This window comes from Nymphalis io, chromosome 10 (genome assembly GCF_905147045.1).
Source record: "Nymphalis io chromosome 10, ilAglIoxx1.1, whole genome shotgun sequence".
NCBI classification, from domain to species: Eukaryota; Metazoa; Arthropoda; class Insecta; order Lepidoptera; family Nymphalidae; genus Nymphalis; species Nymphalis io.
In genome coordinates this window covers 6,970,194-6,995,073 of record NC_065897.1, presented here as the reverse complement: position 1 = coordinate 6,995,073, position 24,880 = coordinate 6,970,194, and the positions used below count along the sequence as shown (strand labels likewise).

Genomic DNA, 24,880 nt, shown 5'->3' with positions numbered 1-24,880 from the left:
ATATTATCTGAAGTACATTTAAAGTGGAATCAAAATTGTGAACAAAAGGAGCTTTTTACTAAGAGTCGAGACTGCTAGCAGAATAAATTATAATACCCTCATGTCCGTCTGTCTGTCTCTAATAACCGCACAGTACCAATTTTGAATAATTCTTGCAAATTTAATGCAGTTGCAAGAAGACAAGCTTTGCAAGCTTCAAATAGAAGTTTTTGATTTACTTGTTTTTTTGCGACGAAATAAAGTAATCCAAATGAGTGATTTTTTTTTCAATTCAATCAATAAATTGGGATATAATATTTAAATTAAAATTAAAATAATATTTGTATAATGGTATACAAAGCTATGTGTTACTATTTATTTTAATGTGTACTTGTAGTTACATACTAATTAACCACACGAATAGCTTTTTTTCTATTGTATAATAACTATAAAGTTTTCTTTCTTTTTATTTTTTAATTCATGTACGAAGGGGAACGAATGATCGGGCCACCTGTTGGTAAGTGGTCACTACTGACACACATTGCATGTGAGAAATGTTGACCATTCCTTACATTGTGAATGCGCCTCCGACCATGCGTACTAAAACATGTCACGACCTTTGCCTAAGAAAATAATGGCTTACTTCTTAAATAGCTTATGAAGTACAACAACTTATGAGTATGTGGTGCCTACCCAGACGGGTATCACGAAGCCCTACCACCATTGCGCGTTAAAGCTATTGTTGTGCACATCAATTTTATATTATCAACTTTATAAAATTTTGTGATTATAATTCATCTCGTGCTATACGGTGAAGGAAAACATCGTGAGGAAACCTGCATATGTCTAATTTCACTAAAATTCTGCCACATGTGTATTCTACCAACCCGCATTGGAGCAGCGTGGTGGAATAAGCTCCAAAACCTTCTCCTCAAAAGGGAGAGAAGGCCTTAGCCCAGCCGTGGGACATTAACAGGCTATTACTAAAATAATAAAACTATGAATGAGACAAGAAATTGACTATTAATTTTCAAAACAATTTCAAAGGTCGATTTTTTCAAGTTTTAGTGTAATATTGTAACATCCTTGATAAGAGTAAGCACTTTATAGTTGTAATTAGAAGATGGGACATTTGCTGTCCAAACTATACTACTTATTTGGTCTTCAGCGTGTTACTTGACATATAAATGTAATAGCTAGGTATACAATAAAAGCGGGGTGGGTCACGTAAGAGCGAGTTTAATTAAACTCAGGTTATAATTGAGTAAGACAAAGCAATATTAATAACACTTAATATTTTTTTATAAATAAACGGTCTTTGTATTTAATATAATTTACTTTGAATTGAATCTATGTCACACTGGCTCGAACTATTTAAATATTGCCTGTCGTACAAACGACTATGTTTTACCTTATTTTTATATTAGATATGATACATGTAGAGTTTATCATACATGTATGTTGTATTAAAAATCTAGCGACGTCTTAAAATCTAAGAACCACAGATTGTCAGTAAATAGATAATGCATTGTACCCATCGAGCCAAAATGGAGTAATGTTCCGACTTAAGAGGTTTTCAATTCAGTTTCTGATTGTTTCCGAACCGAGACGTAGTAATTTTATAAAAAAAACGGCAGAGTTGAGCGGATTTCAATTTATTAACTATTCATTGTTTCGCTTAACGTTACAGGAGTATTGTATTTTTTTAAATACGAATCGAAAATTTTAACCAAAAACGTTTATTTGTGGTTTTATTGTACATATTGTGTCTTACACCAAATTGTGCATTTTTAAATCACTTTGAAAGCTTACCACGGTGTTACTTGACAACTTATAATGCGAAGTATAATGTAGTACTTGACAGCTCGACCGTGTCCAATAGAACAGTAACAGTAATAGCCTGTTAATGTCCCACTGCTGGGTTAAGGCCTCCTTTCCCTTTTGAGGAGAAGGTTTTGAGCTTATTCCACTACGCTTCTCTAATATGGGTTGGTAGAATACACATGTGGCGGAATTTCATTGAAATTAGACACATGCAGGTTTCCTCACGATGTTTTCCTTTACCGTCAAGCACGAGATAAACACAAATTAAGCACATGAAAATTCAGTGGTACTTGCCCGAATTTAAACCCACGATCATCGGTTAATCGGGCAGGGAGACCCGTAGAAACGGTTGTTCCGCTGGCCGCCCGTGGAAGTGTACGGGGGCCCAAGTGTTCCTAACCAGCTCGTGAGGATGCCCCATCATGCTACGCATAATCTCGGTATGAAACATCGTGTCGGTTGGTGACCGGATGGTGGGGTTCCAGTAGCCACACGGGGGGATTGGTTCAGGGGCCCTTCCGTCCAGCGGATCAGTGCATTTTCTCTTAGGGGAATCTCTCTTTCTTCTGTGGGGAAACACGCCTCCACACTTCAACCATCGTTGTCGTGGCAAAGTGTCACTCGCTTCACGCCCTCTGTTCACTGTTAATTATGGTAGCGCGTCAGGTGAGAAATAACGGTCGTTCAGCGGTGCACACCCCCACCACTCCTACGCTGTTTGAGGTCGAGTTCGCTAATATCCGCGGACTCCACACTAACCTCGACGCTGTCCACCACCATCTTGAGGCAGCACGGCCAGCAATGTTGTTTCTTACGGAGACAGAAATACTCCGTCCTGTCGATAACCGGAGTGTACTTGTTCGTCAGGACGGATGTTTGCTGTCACCAGTCGGTGACAGCGCAGTTACGCTGCTTGGAGCAGCAGTTGGCGAGCAGAAATTGAGGAGAGATGGAGGGATCTTGTTGTTGAACTCGATGGGACGTTACAACTCATTTGCAAATGGGAGTTCTGATAATCTTGTTGAGTTCAACTCTGGTTTGTACCGAGTAAACCGATTGAGTATTGTATTACGATATAATTTTTATATGGACCCTTACTCTCCCCATGCGAACCCGCGACGGCTAGCTTGTAAAATATAAATTGTAATATGAACTAAAACACATCAAGACGCTTCATATAATTATAATGTTATAAAGTAACATTCTGTAAATATTATTGGCTTTATTTTTAATTATGCACACACACATTTAGTACCTATGTAGATTTAGCTTATAAGTAATAAAAAAGTAAGTATTTAAATGCATTTACTCGGTGAAATAGGTATAACACGTATAATTATCACTATGTTTGACTAACAGTCGTAATATTGTAAATGCATGCCTGCAATAGTTACGAATTTTGATATAAATTAATTACTTAATTAAATTTTATCAGACAGATAGAGAGTGCGTTACTAAAATAGTATAATATTTCCTATTCTTTAATTTATTATGTAATTTTACCACATCTATCGTCAAATTATTTAAAAGTCAATAGCGAAATACATTAGTTTATCTGCACTTTAACCTTTAAAATAAACTAATAATAAGTGATAGGTATTTCATAGTTTTGATGTTTATCCAGTTAATTTTAAATGTCCACAATACTTGTAATGTACTCATATATTATTCTGCATTATGTATGGTGTTGCTATGCATCTGCTTAATATTTTCTTTATTTGTGTATCTTTAATTTTTAATAAATGTCATGAGTCCGGTTCATGTTTTGTGTTATTGTAATGATGCTTCACCACTGAACGTAAACAAAACCCCATTTGAGAAATGATTGGCATCATTGAGAGAAATATTCGAAAACATGATTTTTAATCAACTTTTAAGGATGTATTGCTTGAAGACCGATATGTAACACTCCTTAGACGTGTTGACCATTACAACTTTAAATGCTTAATAAATCTAAAGCATTTAACATTGTATTGCTCGGTTTATATTAGATGTCTAGTAGCGGTGGTGACCACTTACCATCCGGTGGCATATTTGGCTATCCACCTGAATAACTGTAAATTGAACAAAGGATTATCAATGATACAAAGTTTTATTTTTAACAAATAAAGCGTTTCATAAGCGAAATAAACAAAATGCAGTGTTTACTTTAGCTAACGTAAAATGTTTTATATGTTCAAATGAATATTAACAAAATGTAAAATATATAAATACTACAGAATATACACAATATACAGTATTGTTAGGAATTATTTTAATTTTGCAGTCAAAAAACTGATTGCCTCGCCTTGCTTTGGTTAACACAAGTTGTTTGAAGTCAGATTAAATTTTAATTTTATATACAGCACAACTGTAATTCATTTATAAATACGCCTACAGAGACGGTGTCTTTTAGATAAATATAGTTTTCCACCTTGAGTGGTGAATTAAAAAATATGTCGGCGGCAGCGACGGCTGAGCGATAGAGCTGTCCTCTTCTAAATTCGGTGGTACGAGGTCCATCACGATATTGTATCAATAATAACTTAATGTAGGTATAACAAGGATTTATTGTTACAGATCACAATACACAAGTATAATTAGGTACTAAATAGGTAAACCGACAGTTTCGCCTTGGAGGTGTGAACTGGTCGGTTTCTCAAACGCAAGTCTCCATTTCTCGAATGCAAGTGTTTTTATAAACAGTCACCCCACTCCCCAACACGACTCTGTCCACGTGACTTTAACAACGAAAGAAGTCACCGCGTTTACCCGTTACTACTATAGTCAATACAGCTACTTTTAATTAAAAATATTGTTTTTCCACGACACGGCCAGCCTGACGAGTTACACGCCCTCGTGTTTATCTGTAACAAGACAATCAAGTTTGAAGCATTTTTAAAATCTCGGCCAACCTGACCGTAACGTGAAATTACATTGTTTATTCACCACAAAAAAAAACTACCAACGAAAGGTTCCTCTAACTGTCATTAAAAAAAATAAAGTTTTATTGATACAGTAAGATCACATACAACGCTCATGGCCCGGCTGACTCAGCAGCTAGTGGCAACTACTATTGCCACCCATATCGTCATCACCTCATGTGATACGACCAACTCTTCATCTAGAATCTACGAGTCCCAGGTCAAAACATGACCGACACAACAATAGTCTCCTACGAGACCCGGGTCCTCGCCACACCACTAGCTGCCCATCGCGCCCTGAACAACCCGAGCGAGTTGCAGTTACGACTAGAGACTAGTGCATGCAGTGCGACTAAATAGCCATGGTATGTGCTCTATTTACTGGTGGCGGTTGCCGCATCACCATCATCCACATTAAACAAATCTAACTCAGCCAGTATATCAGTACGAGGAATCTTTCGTAAACGGTCGTGAGCATATTTACAGGTTCTATTACCAGACAACTGTTTTAACAGATAGCGATCACCTTCAAGCAATTCCACAACTTTAAATGTCGTAACTCGCACTCTTTTCTATGTTCCTTCAGGAGAGTCAACCTACCTCCTCGCATCAAATATTAATGCTAGGATCGAAATTGGTATTGGAAAATTGGTTGGATCTCACCGTAGTATTGATAGGTTGTATCGCATTAATGATACGATCGGTCGCATCAGCACCGTGGTTCGTGGCGGCACTCACGAAACGCCTTGGTGAAGATAATGCCGTAGAGTCCCAAGCTCCACCAAAGTCACGATCACAAACCGCGGTCAGCGGCAGCTTCCCTCGTGGAGGTGAACGGTTTATTCTTTCAACGACGTTAATCGATTACTGGAACGTGAGGCACGGTCATGAGACCGTTATTAGGCAATTTTCTTAGTTATCATTGCACAAGATCACTGCTAATTAATACTAATCCAAAGCAGGGTAGGTAAATGAAGAAATTATCGCAACGTAGGTACAAGCTAAATTGTAAAGTTACTAAGAAACTTATAAAGTACGACACATAGTTAGCTATTATTGCGTAAGATCAATGTTAATTAAATCTCTAAAGCAGAGTAGCTAAATAAAGATATTATAGCAACGTAGGCACAAGCTAAATTTTAAAGTTACTAATAAACTTATAAAGTACAATACATGGTAAGGCACAGTCTATCGATTTTAAACAAATTGGAACGTACTCACCAGATCTTTTTCATCGTATAATACGTTACCACAAATTATTATCACTTCTTGTCGTCATTTCTTATATCGTTTGTCATTTGTCATTTGTCTTGTAAATGCTAAGCGATACAGACGCGAATCGAACTGGGCAATATGGGCCAGCACATATGACATAGCGATTTCTTCGTGACATAATCCTTCCATCTAGTCAACAGTGACGTCATCACACGGCTTGCATATGCCGCATGGGAGATTTGTGACAGCGACGACAAGACACTGCCCTTCAGTGCCTTACTGAGAGCTATGATGAGCGATACACCTTCCAGTGGACGTTCATTAACGCAAATATCAATCGTAGCACATCAAGCACGTGGATCAGCATCTGGTTGCTCTATTTCTCTGCTGAATCGCGAACATTGTGCGCCAGTGGAATTCAGATCCCACTTCTGATGTCGGCGGCAGCGACGGCTGAGCGATAGAGCTGTCCTCTTCTAAATTCGGTGGTACGAGGTCCATCACGATATTGTATCAATAATAACTTAATGTAGGTATAACAAGGATTTATTGTTACAGATCACAATACACAAGTATAATTAGGTACTAAATAGGTAAACCGACAGTTTCGCCTTGGAGGTGTGAACTGGTCGGTTTCTCAAACGCAAGTCTCCATTTCTCGAATGCAAGTGTTTTTATAAACAGTCACCCCACTCCCCAACACGACTCTGTCCACGTGACTTTAACAACGAAAGAAGTCACCGCGTTTACCCGTTACTACTATAGTCAATACAGCTACTTTTAATTAAAAATATTGTTTTTCCACGACAAATATTTTAACCACAATGTAATGGGGGCGCACGGTGTAAATCTATTCATTAAAATCAATTTACAATCAGCGAAGTTATATAGTAATATGCACATAATAAGTTACTAAGTTAAAGCGATACACAATAGGCGAAGATCTTATTGAACCTGGAGCTCCAGAAAAAATTATATAGTATATATACAGTATACTTTTAATTATAGTATGTATACGTACAATTCCATTGCTTATTATTATGTTAAAGAATGTGGACAAATATTGTATTAACACGTGCGGTGAATTTGTAACATCAAGCTTCTGTCTTCGCAAAACTAATAACCATCCTTTCTGGTACAAGTTATTCCTATGAGAGCCTACTAATTCTTTTACATTTTATAATTATTAATAAAATATATTTATATATAATACAAAATTAGCACGATAGCCGAAATGTCCCAGTGGTAAGAGCGCGTGAATCTTAACCGATGATCGTGGGTTCAACCCGAGCAAGTACCACTGAATTTTCATGTGATTAATTTGTGATTATAATTCATCTCGTGCTTGACGGTGAAGGAAAACATCGCGAGGAAACCTTCCTGTGTCTAATTTCGCTGAAATTCTGTCAAATGTGTATTCCACCAATCCGCATTGGAGCAGCGTGGTGGAATAAGCTCTAAAAACCTTCTCCTCAAAAAGGGAGAGGAAGCCTTAGCCCAACAGTTGGATATTCACAGGCTCTTACTAATAATACAAAATTATATAGAAGGTAAGAAGCGATCAAGTTTATTTTTATATTGCATATTTTACTAAGTACTTACATTTACTAGTCGTGGTTTTAACTAATTTACTTTAATTTCAATTTTCACTTTATTCTATCAAATGTAAAACTACGTGAAATTTAAATCATCATTATTTTATTTAATGTGGCAATAAAGAAGTTTATTTTTTTCTTTTGAATTATATCAACTGGTATCTGATCAAGATAGAAGAAAGTTCTGCTATAATCTATTTTATATAATCTCTACGCTAAGGTAATACGTCAACTCGGTAAATATAGGTATACCGAGTATTTACAGTGACAGACAATGTCAATAGACCGTTTGCTTTGTACAGTCGGAGAACAAACAAAGGTAATCCTCACAGTCACGAGATATTCTCAGCGGATATTGAGAGCTGAAAAGGGTTAGGGTGATCGGGAAATAATGTAAATTGCATTACAGATCCCCGTCCCGTCGCACAAATTTCGTGTTAAAGGCTACGTTCATAAATATAAATACAGCTTTGTAATTATTTCTGCATTATAATAATTTTATTAATTTTTCATCTGATTCATCTTGTGTATTATATATTTTTTTAATAAATTATTGTTAGATCTAAATGAAATATGTCGTATGTATATTTATGATAGTATGTGGTTATGACAAAATCACGCCAAAATAACTTGTAATGAAATTTTGTACTTATGGAAAGTGTGACATGTTTGTTCCTGAAATAGGTCACACACGATACTACTTGTTTATTTTAAATTTATAAAACAAAGTACTGCATTTTAATTCACGTACGAAGCGAGGAAGTAGCAGCTAAGTAAATAAATGTAATTAAATAATATAATATATTTTTCTTAACTTCAAAAAGTATCATGCAAAACCATATTTTGTATCAAACATTTTATAAAATCGTTTTCGAAATATTACTTTTAATCTATACAATATTTGTCAATGTATGTCTTTTTTTTTTGAACGTGAACTCAGTTCAGATAAATAATATCGTGATTTTTTTCTGTTTTTTTTATTTCGAGAGAAATTCGAAAAATTGTATAGCTACCACCTATTTGCATCTCACGTTAATCAATAATAATGCCTTCCTAATTTGTCAAGTATTTTAATGTCTAGAATTGTTTAAAATAATTAATCATTAAGACTAGTCAACCACAGAACTGAAGTTCTTTTGGTTTTTACCATTATTAGGTATTTTGTGCTCAATATACTTCTAAACTATACAAAACTCATGACTTACAGAGTTTTTTTTAATATATTATTTTATCGATTAATTAAATTAAATAGATATATCATATCACAAAGGCTTTAATGATGATATATGACTGCCTCGTTGGTCTAGTGGCTTGATGTAAGGCCGCAGACCCGGAGGTCGGAGGTCCTGGGTTCAATTCCCAGGTGGGGCCAAAAAAAGTTAGTGGGTTTTACTGTCAGAATATTCTAAGTAGCAGCCCGGTGTCGGTGCCTCGGAAAGCAAGTAAATTCATTGGTCCTGCGCCTGAACTCTTTCCGGTCGTGTCGGATTGCCATGCCATCGGATTATAAGAGTCAGGGAATAGAGAGTGCACCTGTGTTTGCGCACACACTTGTGCACTATAATATCTCCTGCCTTATCTCTCTTGAGATTTGACGCCGTGGTGGTCTGGAGGACATTATTTATTTGTTATTGTGATGTGATGAAGTGATTGACAACGGTTAATCACGTTTTGGACAAAAATGCTGTATTATATACTTATCAAAAATATTCAGAGCTAACTTATAACTCGAGGTGCTAGACTCGAAAACATATACATATACATAAACATCGGAATGGGCCAACTAAATAGGTTGAGAATTCTTCCAAGAAATCACAGTAGTATCCCGTAGTTGAAATTGCCTGTTGGATTTGGATTATGGAGTAAAGGAATGGAGAGTTGCACGTATGTTTGCTCACACATTTGTGCTCAATAATATCTTGAATATAATAATTTGTGCGAATGACTGGTCTTTGAGATTAGCCGCCGTGACCGAAACTCGGTAAGGAGTATATAGTCACTCGTGTTTTCATGTAGCAAATAAATGTGCGAAATGTAGCAAATAAGTCTTACGCAAAATCTTAATTTAAATATTTAAAACTACCCAAGCAATAGCATCAACTTTAATAAATTATTAATATATTAGACATTTTGTATAAGCTAATCCTTCATATATGACAAACGTCTGTTATTTGAAAGGATTATAATCATATAAGCCTGTCCCGGATTTGTAGAAATCTACCTCTCATGGAGTATTCATTTCTTATCATAAATGCTTGAGAAGTGATTTTTCTGGTTATAATTTTTTTACCGTAGGTACTTTATACTTTTGTATCTGAAGCGTTTTTACGTCAAAAGATTATCTTTAAATAAAATGATATTAGAAGGTAATGTTTTCATTTCATACAAGACTATATATATTTTTATCAAGAATAATAAATGAAAAGAAAACGTTCGTTTTCTTTTTTATTAGTTAAAATATTGAAGTTGAGATTTTATGCCAGTAGTAAACTAACTTACTTAACTTACTTACTACTTACTGGAGAGATTTTGTAGAATTATAAAGGTTAATGATTTTTATATCTTCTATGATTCTTTTTGCAAGGCGCATTCGCATTTTGTTTATGTATTTAACGTCAAAAGAAGTATGAGTATCAAAGTTATGTTTGCACTTTTTAAATTCGATACTCGGGATATGTGTTATTCTAAATGTGCATTCATTTTAATTATAATGTTAGTTTTTAAAAGGACTGATAAATGAGCTAGTATTTTCGAGGCGAGGATTGTAATGTCAGCCAGCCAGTAAATTTTCCAGATAAGTACCCTCTGACGTCTAGGCCAAGCTCACTCGCTTATTTCATTAGTTGTTTGCTTTGACTTCAACTCAAAACTTTGTTGAATAGACAGCGAGTTTATTGAATTACTATTTATTAATATGTCGTTGCTTAAATGGTATATTTTAAAAATACATGAAGATGTTCTATTTTTATAACACCGTAGATGTTGTATATTTTATTAAAAGATTTGACGATTCTTTTAAGAAATGAATAATCTTCTTGTTGATAACTTTTTATCAATATTATATTATGAATTTCATTACAACTCGAGTATTCAAGATTTTTGTACATGTGCCTTTATTTACTCCTTAAATAATTATAAACTTATTAAGAAATGTAAATAATGTAATGTAAATAAAAACGAAGACAAACTACTCCATAGTTCAAAATATTGGACAAATTCTAAACAACAATAAACATGAAGCTATTGAATAATTTATATCTAGTATTTGTTTATTTTAAAATTTGTATTTTAAAATAAACAAATACTAATCATCAATTAAAAGTCAAATAACAAAATCATCGAATAATATTGATTACATTATTTTAAAAACCATAAGTATGTTATACATGTGATTGATGATGAAATTAATTTATTTCTAATAATTTTTATTAGATAATAAATCGATATATGTACTTATTTTTGTAATATGAATAATATACTTATAGTTTTTTAAAACATGTTTTGTTATATACATAGAAAAGAAAAAAAAATCGCAGCAAATTACAACGGCCTGTCTTATAAGCGTTGCGTAGTGACTATTGAGCTTAAAACTGATTTCGCTCTATCTGTCATTATTGATTAGACACTCGAAAGAAGAAGACAAAACATTGCTCAACTAATCACCCACTAAACAAGGTTTATAAGTAAGGCGGTAAATCACTAGACATTACCTTTCAAACTCTGCCTCACCTCGTGTAAATTGCGTTGGAAATCTTACACGCTGTCGTTTGTTCTACAGAGGTTTCCCATGGGTCAGGTGGGAAGAGGAGGAGGTAGTTACCTTCATAAATCTTTTCTTTTAGCTCCCCACAACTAACAAGCCAAAGAGAGCCCGCAGCCACCTCTTGTCGAACCTTATGCCAGTAAATAATGGCAAAAACTTTGCCACTTTACAAGTTCGCTTGATATTTTAAAATTATGCTGTTTGTGACTTATATTCGTTTATCATAAAGGCATTTTATGTTAAACTAAATCAATTTTATCGAGCTCTTGTCATTGTGAATAAATCTATTAGCTTTTACAGGAACGAGTCCGATCTCAAACGTATAGTCGTAACTGTAAATATATATTAAAACTTTCAAATAATGTCAGTAAATTAATTACCGTACTATTAATAATGTCCTCCAAACCGATTTCGGCCACGGCAGCCAACCTCGAGGGAAAATAGCCAACTACGCAAGAGATATTATAGTGCACAAGTGTGTGCGCAAACACAGGTGCACTCTTTATTCCCTAATTCTTTTAATCCGATGGGACGGCAATCTGATACGACCGGAAAGAGTTCAGACGCAGTACCAACGGCTTTACGTGCTTTCCGAGGCACCGTACTAATATTATACAGGAGTAGATATTTGAAACGAAACTGTCACATTATTAAATAAAGAATTTTGTTAATAATAGGCTTTAAAAAGACATCGTTTATTGATTATTATTGAGATTTAAATAATAGTATCACCACGGTTGAAGAATAAATCCTCGGTCCGGATGCTCTGGAAATCATTGATATACTAATACTAATAAAATAAAATAATGATTTTATTAAAATAAAAGCATTATATTTATTAATACAACAAATACCAGCTAATATCATGCGTATCATTTAATTAAATAAAAAAATACATAATAATTAACAAATATTAAAACAAAATGTTGAATATTAGCTTTCTTGTAAATCAAATTTTAGATCTTAATAGACCTGTTGAAAGAAACGGTCTTGCCATAGTCAGTTATAGACAATGTAATTTCCAAAAAAACAATCTTTAAACTTAGATTAAGTCGGTGATATTTGGAAAGATCAAAAGCAAGCACAATATGATATTATTTGAAAAAAGCATGCTAAACTTACGTTAAGAGAACGATAAAAAAATAGGGATAAAATAAAAATTAACTATTAAAGTTGTAGTATACATTCTGATAAGACGTTAATTAGAAGCTCATTCCGGTACGGAACATCTGCAAAGTAGTAAAAGTAAGTAAAAAATATTCAAAACATTTAACATAGATTTAATTGGTTCTTAACATTTTTTATGATCTGACGTGGTTCTATTTTATTATTAAAACTAAACAACTTTTTATATGTAATATATTGTACTTTGATTCTTATAAAAAAATAATAATAATAAATTAACATTTTCTGAAAAGTTGCGGCAAGTTTTGTCATCTAACGATAACGATAACGAGCTTAACGATTTGGTAATCAATCAAAGTTGTATTAATATAAAGATTATTTAAAAATGTATTTTTATCTTAAAAAGGCTAATTTAACAAAATGTATTTGTTTTAAAATAAAATACATTGAAGAATAGTCAAAAATTGCATCATAATTAGTAAAATAATAGTACATAAAGTACGTAATCAGTAGTGACAAGTCAAGGGCCCCAGCGTTTCAAAACTTGGGAACTTCAAAAGTTGAAAAAGTTCGACAAACTTTTATTATTTATTAGCTATCACGCATTATTATTTTCACAATTGTGTTTTATTTTAACAATATTTATATTGTTTAATATTTTTTATTCATTTAGTCTTTTTCTTTCATGGTATTCTTAAAACATTGAATGCTGCGAAATAATGTAAGGGCTTTGCATTATTCGAGGACTGCGGCTGCTTAGTCCGCTAACTGATAAATCCTTGTCTTGTTGTTAATCTTTTCAAATTATTGTTCCCCATACGCTGTTAATAAATTGCGAATCAGTTTAATAACATAATTACTATACTGACTCGAGATATGAGCCCAGGAGAGCGAACAAGAGCTAATCGCTAAATCAACGTGACGAGATAGCATATACCTTTATAACAAAAATACATCATAACCTTCAATGGAGTCACCCTGAATTTGTAATATAAAGCTTCGATATTAATTGGATGAGCGGTTTTGGCGTTTACGTTAATACGGACAAACAAATAAAATCCGTTTATTACATAATATTATATATTTTTCACTCTGTTACTATGTACTATTATTTTGTATCTGTTATTATTTTCTGAAGATTTAAATTCTATATATTTTTATTCTTTGAATTATTTTTACCTACAGCTTAAATTGATGTATTTTTATTTCGCTCAAGCGTTTTATTATATTTATGCAGACGAAGTAATTATTCAAAAAGCTTCTTTAGTAGAAAACCTATTTGTAGTTAAAGACATTTTTATTACCCTTTTGATGATAACCGAGACAGAAGATAGGCGAGGGTTTTTGAGGTTAGACGGGCTCTGTGGGAAACACTGATCGGGCTATTATTCATTCATTCTGAACTCGGGTGTTTCAATAACTACTTTTGTTGCTGTAAGGTAACATTTCATGTAAGATAAAAATGTATTTGTTACATACAGGTTTGGTTTTTAGTAAAAAAAATTAACAATAAAAAAGGAACACTGTTGATAAATTATACATAGAATCATTTTAAAGGAATTTATTAACAATGCAATTTTACTGCAGGACTAATATTTTTTTCTAAAACATGCAATTTAATATATTTCTTAACCACCAAACTTTTTTTTTATTTCAGTATCGATGGAGAAGTGTCTGCGCCTTAAGCACTGGGGGATTTGTGCTACTCTACTGGCGCCTGCGACTCGCTGGCGCGCCTTCCGCTTTCGCTTCGGCTGATAATCCTACTTCTAGAGACCCATCTTTACTAACTAGATTTTATACCTTTACCTACCTCCCAGTTTTTAACTTCTTCCTCCTAATCTATCCCTTCCAACTGAGCTTCGATTGGTCTATGGACTCCATTCCTCGAATAACAACTATATTCGATATAAGAAACCTTTACTCGTTAGTTTTCTATGCAATAATATCAAAAGTAACATGGAAAGCTTTATCACAGGAATTAAGACTACAGCAGGAAATAAAAGAGAAATTTTATAAGAAACAAAGTAATAAAATAAAACAAAAATGGAACTACAATTGTAAACATTACAACAGAAGACAGGACTGCAGTGAAAGAAAAAGTATAATACTACACAAAGAAAACGCATCGTCTAAAAGATTCGTGTGCCCGTGTAATGGCTGTAAGCACACACTTAACGAAGACCATACGAACGTGTGTCGAGCTATTAACAATAACAATACAATGATGCATCTTTCCACTTGCGTTTGCCCAGTAGCCCAAGGAAAATCTAAGCCGCATAACACGATGAAGTATGTGTACCGTAGTCCTCAAGTTGCGATGTTATTATTTACGGCGTTTATGGTGCTACCGTTCGTGCCAGCCAGTAATATTCTCTTTTACGTCGGCTTCGTAGTTGCAGAGCGGGTGTTGTATATACCCAGCGTTGGTTTTTGCTTATTGCTCGGCTTGGGTGCGGGTACATTGACGAGAAATTGGCGCCGATATGAAATGCGCAGTCGTATATTCATGATTACACTATTAATCACGTTACTTGTTATGAGCGGAAAAACTTTACGAAGAAATTTGGATTGGCGTGATGAAGAAAGTTTATTCAGAAGTGCTCTACTCATCAACCCACCGAAAGGTAACATTTATTTGTTATATTGCTAAAGGACATGGTTAAATTTTTCTACCATATACCTGACCATTTCCACCTAACATGCAAATATGCAGGCGAAAACTAGTAACCAATTAAAATTGAAAATAGAGATCGTAGATTTTGTTCCATTTATATTATTTATATAACATGATGCTAAGTTATTATTTTATTTTATTATTTGGCGTAGTTTTTGACGTCTTGCATATATTTTGGACTACACCGCCTCTGAAAAACTTTAGGGTACTCTCTTGTTATTTAAGACTAATTATGATAACTTGTTTAACTACTACAGCGCATTAGTTCTTCAAAGTTGAAGAGAAGGCCGTTATGGGTCACCCACTGAGTATTACTAGAGAGCTCGTAATATGTTCTTGTTCACTGTCTTTTCTTGTAGTAAAGCTCTTGACCTTCCTAGGGCATCATTAAACATTCATATTCACAGTCCCAAAGGAATACCCTACCTTCTGTTCGTATCCTACTTTCCTGCAAAAAGTAATGTTAGAACCGATGGCTCTCATTTGAACTCACTTCATTCACGAAATGTTGCCCTTAACCCGAGTATTGAATTACCTGTGTATTGAAATTGCTTCGTATGAAAATTGGATGGAAGATCGGTTGGTTGAATATACAATTTTGATTAACCTTTAGGTTTTTTACGTTTTAATAATATATATTATAACATAAAAGATTGGCTTTATTCATACCTAGTTTTTCACAAACGAGTTGTCAAATATTGAAGCGTTAATAGCGCAATGGTTAACTTGCCGCCTGGTGATGTAAAAGTCGTAGCTTCTTTCCTGACGTCTAGAGTCGTCCCCATTTCTAAAGCTTTACGCTTAACCCTCACAGGTTAAATAGTATTTAAATAGTAAGTAATTTAAGATAAGATTTGAGAAACCGATGATCGTGGGTTCAAGCCCGACAAGCACAACTGAATTTTTATGTGCTTAATATGTGTATTCCACCAACCCGAATTGGAACAGCGTGGAGGAATAAGCTCCAAACCTTCTCCTCAAAAAGAGGAGAGGAGGCCTTTAGCCCAGCAATAGGACATTCACAGGCTGTTACGGAAGTAATTTTATTAAAATGGGAACTGCTAAAATTAATTAAAGAAAATGAAGCAACTTATATTAACAACGTTATCAATTTAGTGGCAATAGTTAAATATGTTTGGAATTTTGTTTGATAATCATTTACCAAGTCTCATTAAGGGTAACTTTGCGGAGTCGCAAAACTGGTGTTATAAGTAATATATAAGTTTTTCTTTAATTCTAGTATAATGATGTCACTATTTCTATGAAAATAATCTATAATGTCGTGCATACGTTATTGTAAATAAAATAATGTAATAGAGTTCTTAATATTCCGGCTTTGCTAAAAAAATCAAATCCAAATAATACAAAACATTTCGATTAGCTCTAAGTATTATTTATAACAAATACTATTTATCTGTTTTAAGGAAATATTAAAAGACCACAAAAAATGCTTTAACTACAAATACGAACGATAAAAAACACTTGACTCGGCAAAAAAACTATTTGTTCAAGTAATAAGAAGCTTTATCGAAAGGCGTTTGTTGTAAAACTGTAACTTATTTTCGGATTCTAAGATATAACTAAGTAACGTATGTAAGTTTTCTGCGATTTTATATTTCTTATTACAATAAAGATTTTGTTCGTTTCTTTCAATTATTCAGATTACTTATTATAATGAATATCAAATTTAAGAATAGATATCGAGTGAAATCTTTGTGGATGACAATCAAATTGGTATTTGTCTTTCATAATAATATATTTAGTTTCCATATTGTTTATTTAGTTTTCAGTGCGACACTTTTATCTTTTTTTCAAAAAAAGTATATGACCGTAAAATATGTATATTTAACTTTTTTTGTGTACACTTGGAGTGTACACAAAAAAAATAAGAGTGTACACAAAAAAAAACCTCGGAAAACAGGTAAAGCTGTTGCGCCTGAACTTTTTCCTGTCGTGTCGGATTGCCGTCCTATCGGATTATGAGAGCTAAGGAATAGAGAGTGAACCTGTGGTTGCTCACACACTTGTGCTCTATAATATCTCCTGCGCAGTTGGCTAATCTCGAAATCCGTCTGGAGGATATTATATAATACATTTTTTTACTGACATACAATTATATGTAAGTCATATATTTAAAAAATGTGTATTGATTTCATTTTCATTGGTATATTTCTTTATATGTCCGGGATGGCAAATGACTCTACTCCACCTGATGGTAAGTGGTAGTAAAGTCCAAACGCGACGACGGCCAGTACAGTCGGGAAGAATGTTCTGTACTAGCCGTCACCACCTTGCCGGCCCGCAAGATGCCTCTTCACGCCTCGTTTGAAGGAACCCGGGTTGTAAGAGGAGGGGAACACGTGAGCTGGTAAGGAATTCCATTTTTTGGTAGTGCGACAAAGAAAGGAGTTGCCAAATCTCTTTGTGCGCGATGGAATTGATGTCACAGTTAGGCGGTGACATCGAGAACCAGCTCGCGTGGACTTAAGAAGGAAGGGGGAAGCAGGAATTAGAGAGAATAATTCCTCAGAGCACTCGCCGTGATACAGTCGATAGAAAGCGCTCAGTGCTGCTATCTCGCGACGCAATTGTAAAGGTTCAAGGGTGTTTGTGACCTTTACGTCGCCAATAATGCGTACTGCCCGTCGCTGCAACCGGTCCAAGGCCTCCAGTAGGTACTTAGCGGAGCCATCCCAAAGGTGCGAGCAATATTCAACGCAAGACCGTACCTGTGTTTTGTATAACAGTTAGCACAGTTGTTGTGGCGTGAAAAAACGCCGCACCTTGTTCAGAACTCCGAGTTTCCGTGAAGCTGTTTTTATAATAGCCTCGATGTAATCCCTTGGACTAAGGTCGCAGCGAACGTCCATCCCCAGCATGGCGATTTTGCTTTGTATCATCAGCGGTGTGCCACAGAGGGAGGGATGAGGGTAAAATGGTGACTTTTTCGCTGTGAGAGCGCATACCTGTGTTTTCTTGGCATTAAACTCAACAAGATTATCCCTGGGGGACCCCAGCATTTACTACATAGAATTGTGAAGCGCAACCATCTACTAAAACACGAAGGCTACGCTTGTGTAGGAAGCTGGCAATCCAGGTGCATAGCTGAGCAGGCAGACCATATGCCGGTAGCTTGGAGAGAAGACTTCTGTGCCAGACCCTGTCGAAAGCCTTGGAGATATCGAGGCTGACAGCCAACGATTCTCCATGCTTGTCGATAGCTTCACCCCAGAGGTGTGTTACGTACGCTAGAAGATCACCTGTGGACCGTTTTGGTCGAAACCCGTACTGACGATCATTAATTAGACAGTGATCTTCTAGGTAATGGATCAGTTGGTTGTTTAGAATCCGTTCCATCACCTTACAAAGTACTGAGGTGATAGCTATTGGTCGATAATTTGCCGGGTCAGACCGATCCCCTTTTTTGGGAACCGCTTGCACATTAGCTCTTCTCCAAGCCTCCGGCACACATCCCGAAGAGAGAGAAAGTTGGAACAGGCGCGTTAACACAGGAGACAGCTCCGCCGCGCACTTCTTCAGCACAATGGCTGTTATTCCATCAGGACCGCTAGCTTTCCGTATATCAAGTGATTGCAGCTCCGCACGCACATCACGTTGCCTGATTTTGATGTCAGGCATCGTGTGGCCACATGAAGGTATTGTTGGTGGCTGCGCACTACAATCATCGATCACAGAGTTGTCGGCAAAGAGTTTAGCCAGGAGGTCGGCTTTCTCCTGCGGACTGTGAGCTAGCGATCCGTCCGGATTTCTGAGCGGTGGCAGCGAAGGTTGGCAGCAATTGTTTTGCACAGACTTGGTCAGACGCCAGAAGCTGGTGGTAGGGCTTTGTGCAAGCTCGTCTGGGTAGGTACCACCCACTGATCAGATATTCTACCGCAAAACAGCAATACTTGATATTGTTGTGTTCCGGCTTGAAGGGTGAGTGAGCCAGTGTAATTACAGGCACAAGGGACATAAAATCTTAGTTTCCAAGGTTGGTGGCGCATTGGCTATAAGCGATGGTTGACATTTCTTACAATGCCAATGTCTAAGGGCGTTTGGTAACCACTTACCATCAGGTGGCCCATATGCTCGTCCACCTTCCTATTCTATAAAAAAAAAAAAAAAAAAAAAGCTACGGGAGCCCCTAGGATGCGAAATAAGGTCATGACCAATCTGTGCAATGCGCTGTGCATCCGCTCTCGTGTATGCCTTCCTACAGGACTTGGAATTTATAATTAATTCATATTTGTTATTATGTTAAGATATACTCACAATGATCTGTAAAAATATCGGGAGCTGTAGGATAATGATATATAACCATTTGTCTTGCGTCTGATCTCTCAGATCTGTGTTGGATCTCTGTCATCTATGTCATATGTCAACATCATTATGTATTAATAAGAACATATGTTATTATAGAATAATTTAAGTGGCTGTAACATAAATAGAGGAGAGATGTGGAGATGTGTAGGGTTTCCTTGCTTTCTATATAACCCCACAAATTTCAGTCATTTCTCAATGCAATCGTTGATAGAATTATAATTATAAGAAATCCTCTATGTTATGAAATATTTTATCATATTTTTTTAAACAATTTGAGGCGTAAAGTCAAATCCTTTTGAAGATAAAATTAAAGTAATAACGAAAAGCGATTTAAGTCCATTTACGCTAAACCGAATTCCATTTTAGAGTTATCTATTTTTTTCTTAACAGGCAACTTTTATAAAATGTTCATAAAGTTGTTATCCTTTTTTTGAAATTGGTAACACCAAAAAGTAAATCTCTTTTTAAGATTATCCTTTCTTCTTAGCACGTTAAATTTTGTAAGAGCCGCTTAATATCATTTTTTATTTTAAACGTATCAAATTAGGTGTAAAGGACAAATTTTAAATTTATACGTTATAAAAAACTAGATATCTGTAAAAATAAAAAAGGATAGACCGTGGGTGGGTGGTTTGTAAGAGGAAAAATAATGATTTTATATATCAACGTGGTTTTAATATATTTTCAAATAAGCTTGCAAAACTTAAGACTTATGTAAATAATTTAATTGAAGGTGTACGTTGTTGGCTCATAACAACTGATCTCTGTTTTAAAATTTGTCTTTATTTTGATGTTGTATAGTTTCTAGTAATATTAATATCACATATATTTCATTTTTTAATTAAAATAATTTATGTTTATTTTCATTCATTATTATTTTAGATGCTCAGCCATTTTTGCATGTCGTGGTTACCTATAACTATGGCAACTTTTACCCATAGACCTTTTAATTTGTAAACTGTTTAAGTTTTTTTCATTTATGTTATTGATTTGACACACCACTTGAATAATAAATGTTTTATAGTAATACATATAATATTACATTTCTAATTGTTAATAGAATTTTGTTTTTTTTTTTAAGAATAATGGGTTTCTTAAGCAGTCACTCAGATTAATTATAATTGAATGTCAATAAAAAACATCCTTTTTTTGTGAATTGTGTGTGAATGTTTGATACAAATTGATAACTGATATTTGAGTTCCACTGACAATGATTCATTTTTACGTTAAATTTCTGAATGTGTATACAATAGAACATCAAAAAATTTGAAATTTCATTATTCGTTTGAATTTTTTTATTGCTTAAATAACCTTGCGTAAAATTCTTTTACTATCCACTACATGGTCAATCCAATTTGTCTCGGCGTGTTTTCGAAACAAGCCAATATCACTATCCCCTATTACAATTCGCTGGAACCGGCGATCTAATCTGTTAAGCTTCAAGCTATATCAAATACACCTTTTGCAGTGATAACTGCGCCATTTAACAAGTCGCTTCTAACTTGAAAATACACCTCTTTTTCTTTTTTTTTTTCATGGGGAAATCCTCATGGACACCCTCCATATCTGATGATACAAGGAGGGTTATGTCGGACTCTTACCGACTAAAACCACCACGGTTCCAGCGATCCACACTTGGTGAAGTTTCGGGTACGCTTGCGCATTCTTCCGCGCCTCCACCTGTGGCTATTCTTTTTGTCGAACCCTTCGATGTTAAATACCCCTATTGGGATGTGCCGATTATGCTCACATATTTCTCGACCTGGGGGACCCTATACTTTGAGCAATGAACTCCCCCTTTTCATTGCCCGGAGGTTCTCTTCATGGAGGTAAATAGTTGGCGTTGCGATGCCGTCTGTACCCTGTTCTCCTTCGGCGCATCGGGTATGCGAGTGCATCTTTCTCCCTTTCTCTCTCCGCCGCCTCCTTTTGCTTCATGACACCATCACAAAAGGTTATCATCGCCTTCCAGGACTTTTCGCTCTCTAGCATGGACTTAACCACAGCTGGTAGCGATAAATCTTCTCCTACAGCTGCAATCAAGTGGCGTCTCGATTTCTCCCATGCAGGGCACACTTGTAAAGTATGTGTCGCTGTGTCCTCCTGCGCTCCGCAAGCATGGAAAATTGCGGTTGGTTCCCTTCCAAACTTGAAAATACACATAAGGCAACGATATTAACTTATTTACATTATACCTACTTGTAATTTATTGTGATTTATATTATTATATAGCGATATGAGCAGTGGCACTTGTATTATGATAATTAAGGTTTTGCAAAGATAATAATTAAAATAAATTTTAAATCTACCTGATTAGTAGAAAGGTTCACACTCTTATTATTCATAACATGAAACCAAATGTAATAAAATTGAATGGTTCTTATAATTTCGGTATGGTTGCGTAAATTAAATTGATTTCATAATAGACACAGCATTCATTATTATCAATATTACAAAATAATATAAGTATTTTTTGACAAATATTATTGAGACTATAGGTCTATCTTGGAGCAAAGCACTTTGGTGGCCACGAATGAATAAGACTGCTTAACTCATAGTGCCCTAGTGTACAAAAGTGGTGCAAAGATAATTTTCTTACATTAATAATTTAGAAAGATGAACAATTTACTAAGCTTACATCAATCCAATGAATTATAATAATTTGTGGTCAATATCACCAACGAGTCTACTACAGTTAAACATTAAAGTGTTTATGTGTAATTTCCAAAATATAGAAATGAAATAGGATAAAGTAACCACTAATGAATTGCCTAAATTGAATTACAATAGTAATGCTTATTCATTTTTAGTAGTTATAAAAATATTTTGAACCGAGCTGACAAAGTATACAAAGATACAACATGTATACACATAGATCTTAACCACTTCGAAACCGATCAGGTATCACGTTTAAATAGTGTTAAGAGGAGAAGTCATTAACAAACTACCCGCAGTTGATTAACGTGCTAGAATAAGATACTGTACTTAATAAAAACGGACCTTTGTCGATACATTAATATATGTTAATTCACTTCAAGTAACTTTTAAAAACAAGAAAATAATAATTTCATTTATGATGCATATTTCAGACATGTAATGCAAAATTTATTTTTGTATGCAAAATATTTTTATATTAAAAATTGCACCTGATCAAAATCCTGTAAACGAAGCGTACGCATTTAATTTACAACTATTTACGCTTACAAAATTATTTTATTTGTACATACTAGATTATTTTGTTGTTATATTGATTTATGTATTATTCAGTGATAGTCAGTTTATTGAACACCCACCAACACATACACAAATACCAATTACATCAGATATACACATTCATCACACATATTACACACATACACACATTAGACCGTTGAATTCTATTGATTTTCTTTTCTATTCTATTTAGACTACAGCATAAATAAAATTCCTTTTTTAAAAACTGTAAGTTAAAAAAAATTTTTCAAGTAATTTTGTCTTTGATTCAATATTGCACTGAGTTCGACGTGCAAATATAACCTTTACTTAGAGCAAATCCAGTGCTGTGTTGTGCAATGAAACCTAAAGACCGGTGACATCGTTCATCATCATCATCATTATATCAGGCGAAAGACGTCCACTGCTGGACAAAGGCCTCCCCCAAGGATTTCCACGTTGGCCGATCTTGCGCTGCCCACATCCAACGGCTTCCCGCGACTCGTTCTAAGTCGTCGGTCCACCTTGTAGGGGGCCTGCCCACGCTGCGTCTTCCGGTTCGTGGTCGCCACTCGAGAACCTTTCTGCTCCAGCGGCCGTCGGTTCTGCGAGCAATGTGCCCCGCCCACTGCCACTTCAATTTAGCATTTCTTCGGGCTATGTCGGTTACTTTGGTTCGCCTGCGGATTTCATTATTTCTGATTCGATCTCGCAGAGAAACTCCGAGCATAGCCCTCTCCATTGCCCTTCGAGTGACCTTGAGCCTTCTTATGAGGTCCATTGTGAGCGACTACGTCTCTGATCCATGAGTCATCACTGGCAACACACACTGGTCGAAGACTTTCGACTTGAGACACTGCGCTATTTGGGATGAGAAGATATCGTGTAGCTTCCCGACATCGTTACACTAGATTAAATACGATTGATACGATAGGTCCTTATTAGATATAATTATAACGCTTTTTCTAATACATTTTGAAGTATAATGCGCAAATATAAAATGATTAATAAATTTATAGCATTTTTTTTAAGCTTAATAGCTTAATGTTTACCACCCTACAGACCTATTTCCTAAAATATCAGGATCTGTGAAAGTGGTTCTGCTAAGATCAATGCAAATTAATTGCGAAAGTGAATAATAATCGATATGTTGAACTACAAGTTTAATGAGTCCGACCATTACCTAAATCACACGGTAAAGTAGCTGATGGAAAAATGTCACCGTCATACCAGCCTTTGGCTATATCGTTGGTAGATCACGAAAAGGCATTCGATAACATAGAACAATGGGTTATATTTCAGGCTCCTCGTCGTCACACAGATTCACGTCACGGGAGTGTGCTCATATATTTCGGTCATACTGCATGAGCTAATTTTGCTAACAAATTTTATGAATCTTACATCAAGCAGCAAGTTATTGTTACGACATTAAGAACAGAATCAAGTGAATCCTACTATTGAAGGCAATAGAAAATATACGTCTGTAGAGCATTTTTTCGTCCGTTTCATATATTTGGTAAATTTTGTGCGTTGGTTGAATTTCTTTAATTTTATTTCAAACTGTAAAAAAATCAGCACAATAAAAGAATAGTACAAGAAAGTTTTCATTTTTTGTTTTGAGGCTTATTACTTAAGATGTCATTAAATGAAGCAAATTATAAATTGGTGATCTAAGTTTGCTCTTTGTGGCTTATTTCATTTTTCTAACCTTTGAACCTTACACAAAGTAGATTTTTAGAAGAACATAGGTTAAGTATAAAGTATCTAAATACTTTATGTTATATTCTCAAATTGCACTACTTTTATACTAATTTACCGTGAGTAGCGACCCCCCAATCTTGGAACAGCGGCTTAGTAATTTTGTTGCACATGTTTATCCTATTTTGCTAAGAATTTGTAGTTTAAACAGGAATTAAAAGTTGTTCAAAATATGTTTCTTCATTCGAGATAATAATTAATGTAGCTTTGTGTTTGTTTTAATTTAAATGGACCTAAATTTTGTAAACAGCTTTACTCACCTCTTTCTAATAACTCTTTCTTATTGACGTTATTATTATCACACTAAAAGCTTATTTGCGTCCATTGCTTAAGGATATTGACGTCAATTATATAGATCGTATAATATTGACCATTAATCCGTCTAAACTAAGCGGTTTCAACAAGTTTGGTCCAAGGCTACTGATTGAACTGGTGCCATATTTTACGTGTAATGGTTATCTTAGAAATAAATTTAATTTAAATTGCGTTATCATATTTAACGATCATGTACAATGTTGAAAAT

At 34.9% G+C, this 24,880-nt stretch overlaps 2 protein-coding genes across 2 annotated transcripts in view; one reads left to right on the top strand and one right to left on the bottom strand.

Moving 5' to 3' along the window:
• The window catches only part of LOC126771045 (calcium/calmodulin-dependent protein kinase type 1-like), a 370,899-nt gene that overhangs the window by 3,030 nt on the left and 342,989 nt on the right, over nt 1–24,880 (bottom strand). The window lies entirely within an intron of this gene.
• Nucleotides 1–24,880, top strand: part of LOC126771038 (protein O-mannosyl-transferase TMTC1-like) — a 121,842-nt gene that overhangs the window by 66,070 nt on the left and 30,892 nt on the right. Inside the window, exon 4 of the mRNA XM_050490693.1 lies at nt 14,062–15,031. Within this exon, the coding sequence (XP_050346650.1) occupies nt 14,062–15,031 (970 nt within the window). The remainder of the gene's footprint in view (nt 1–14,061; nt 15,032–24,880) is intronic.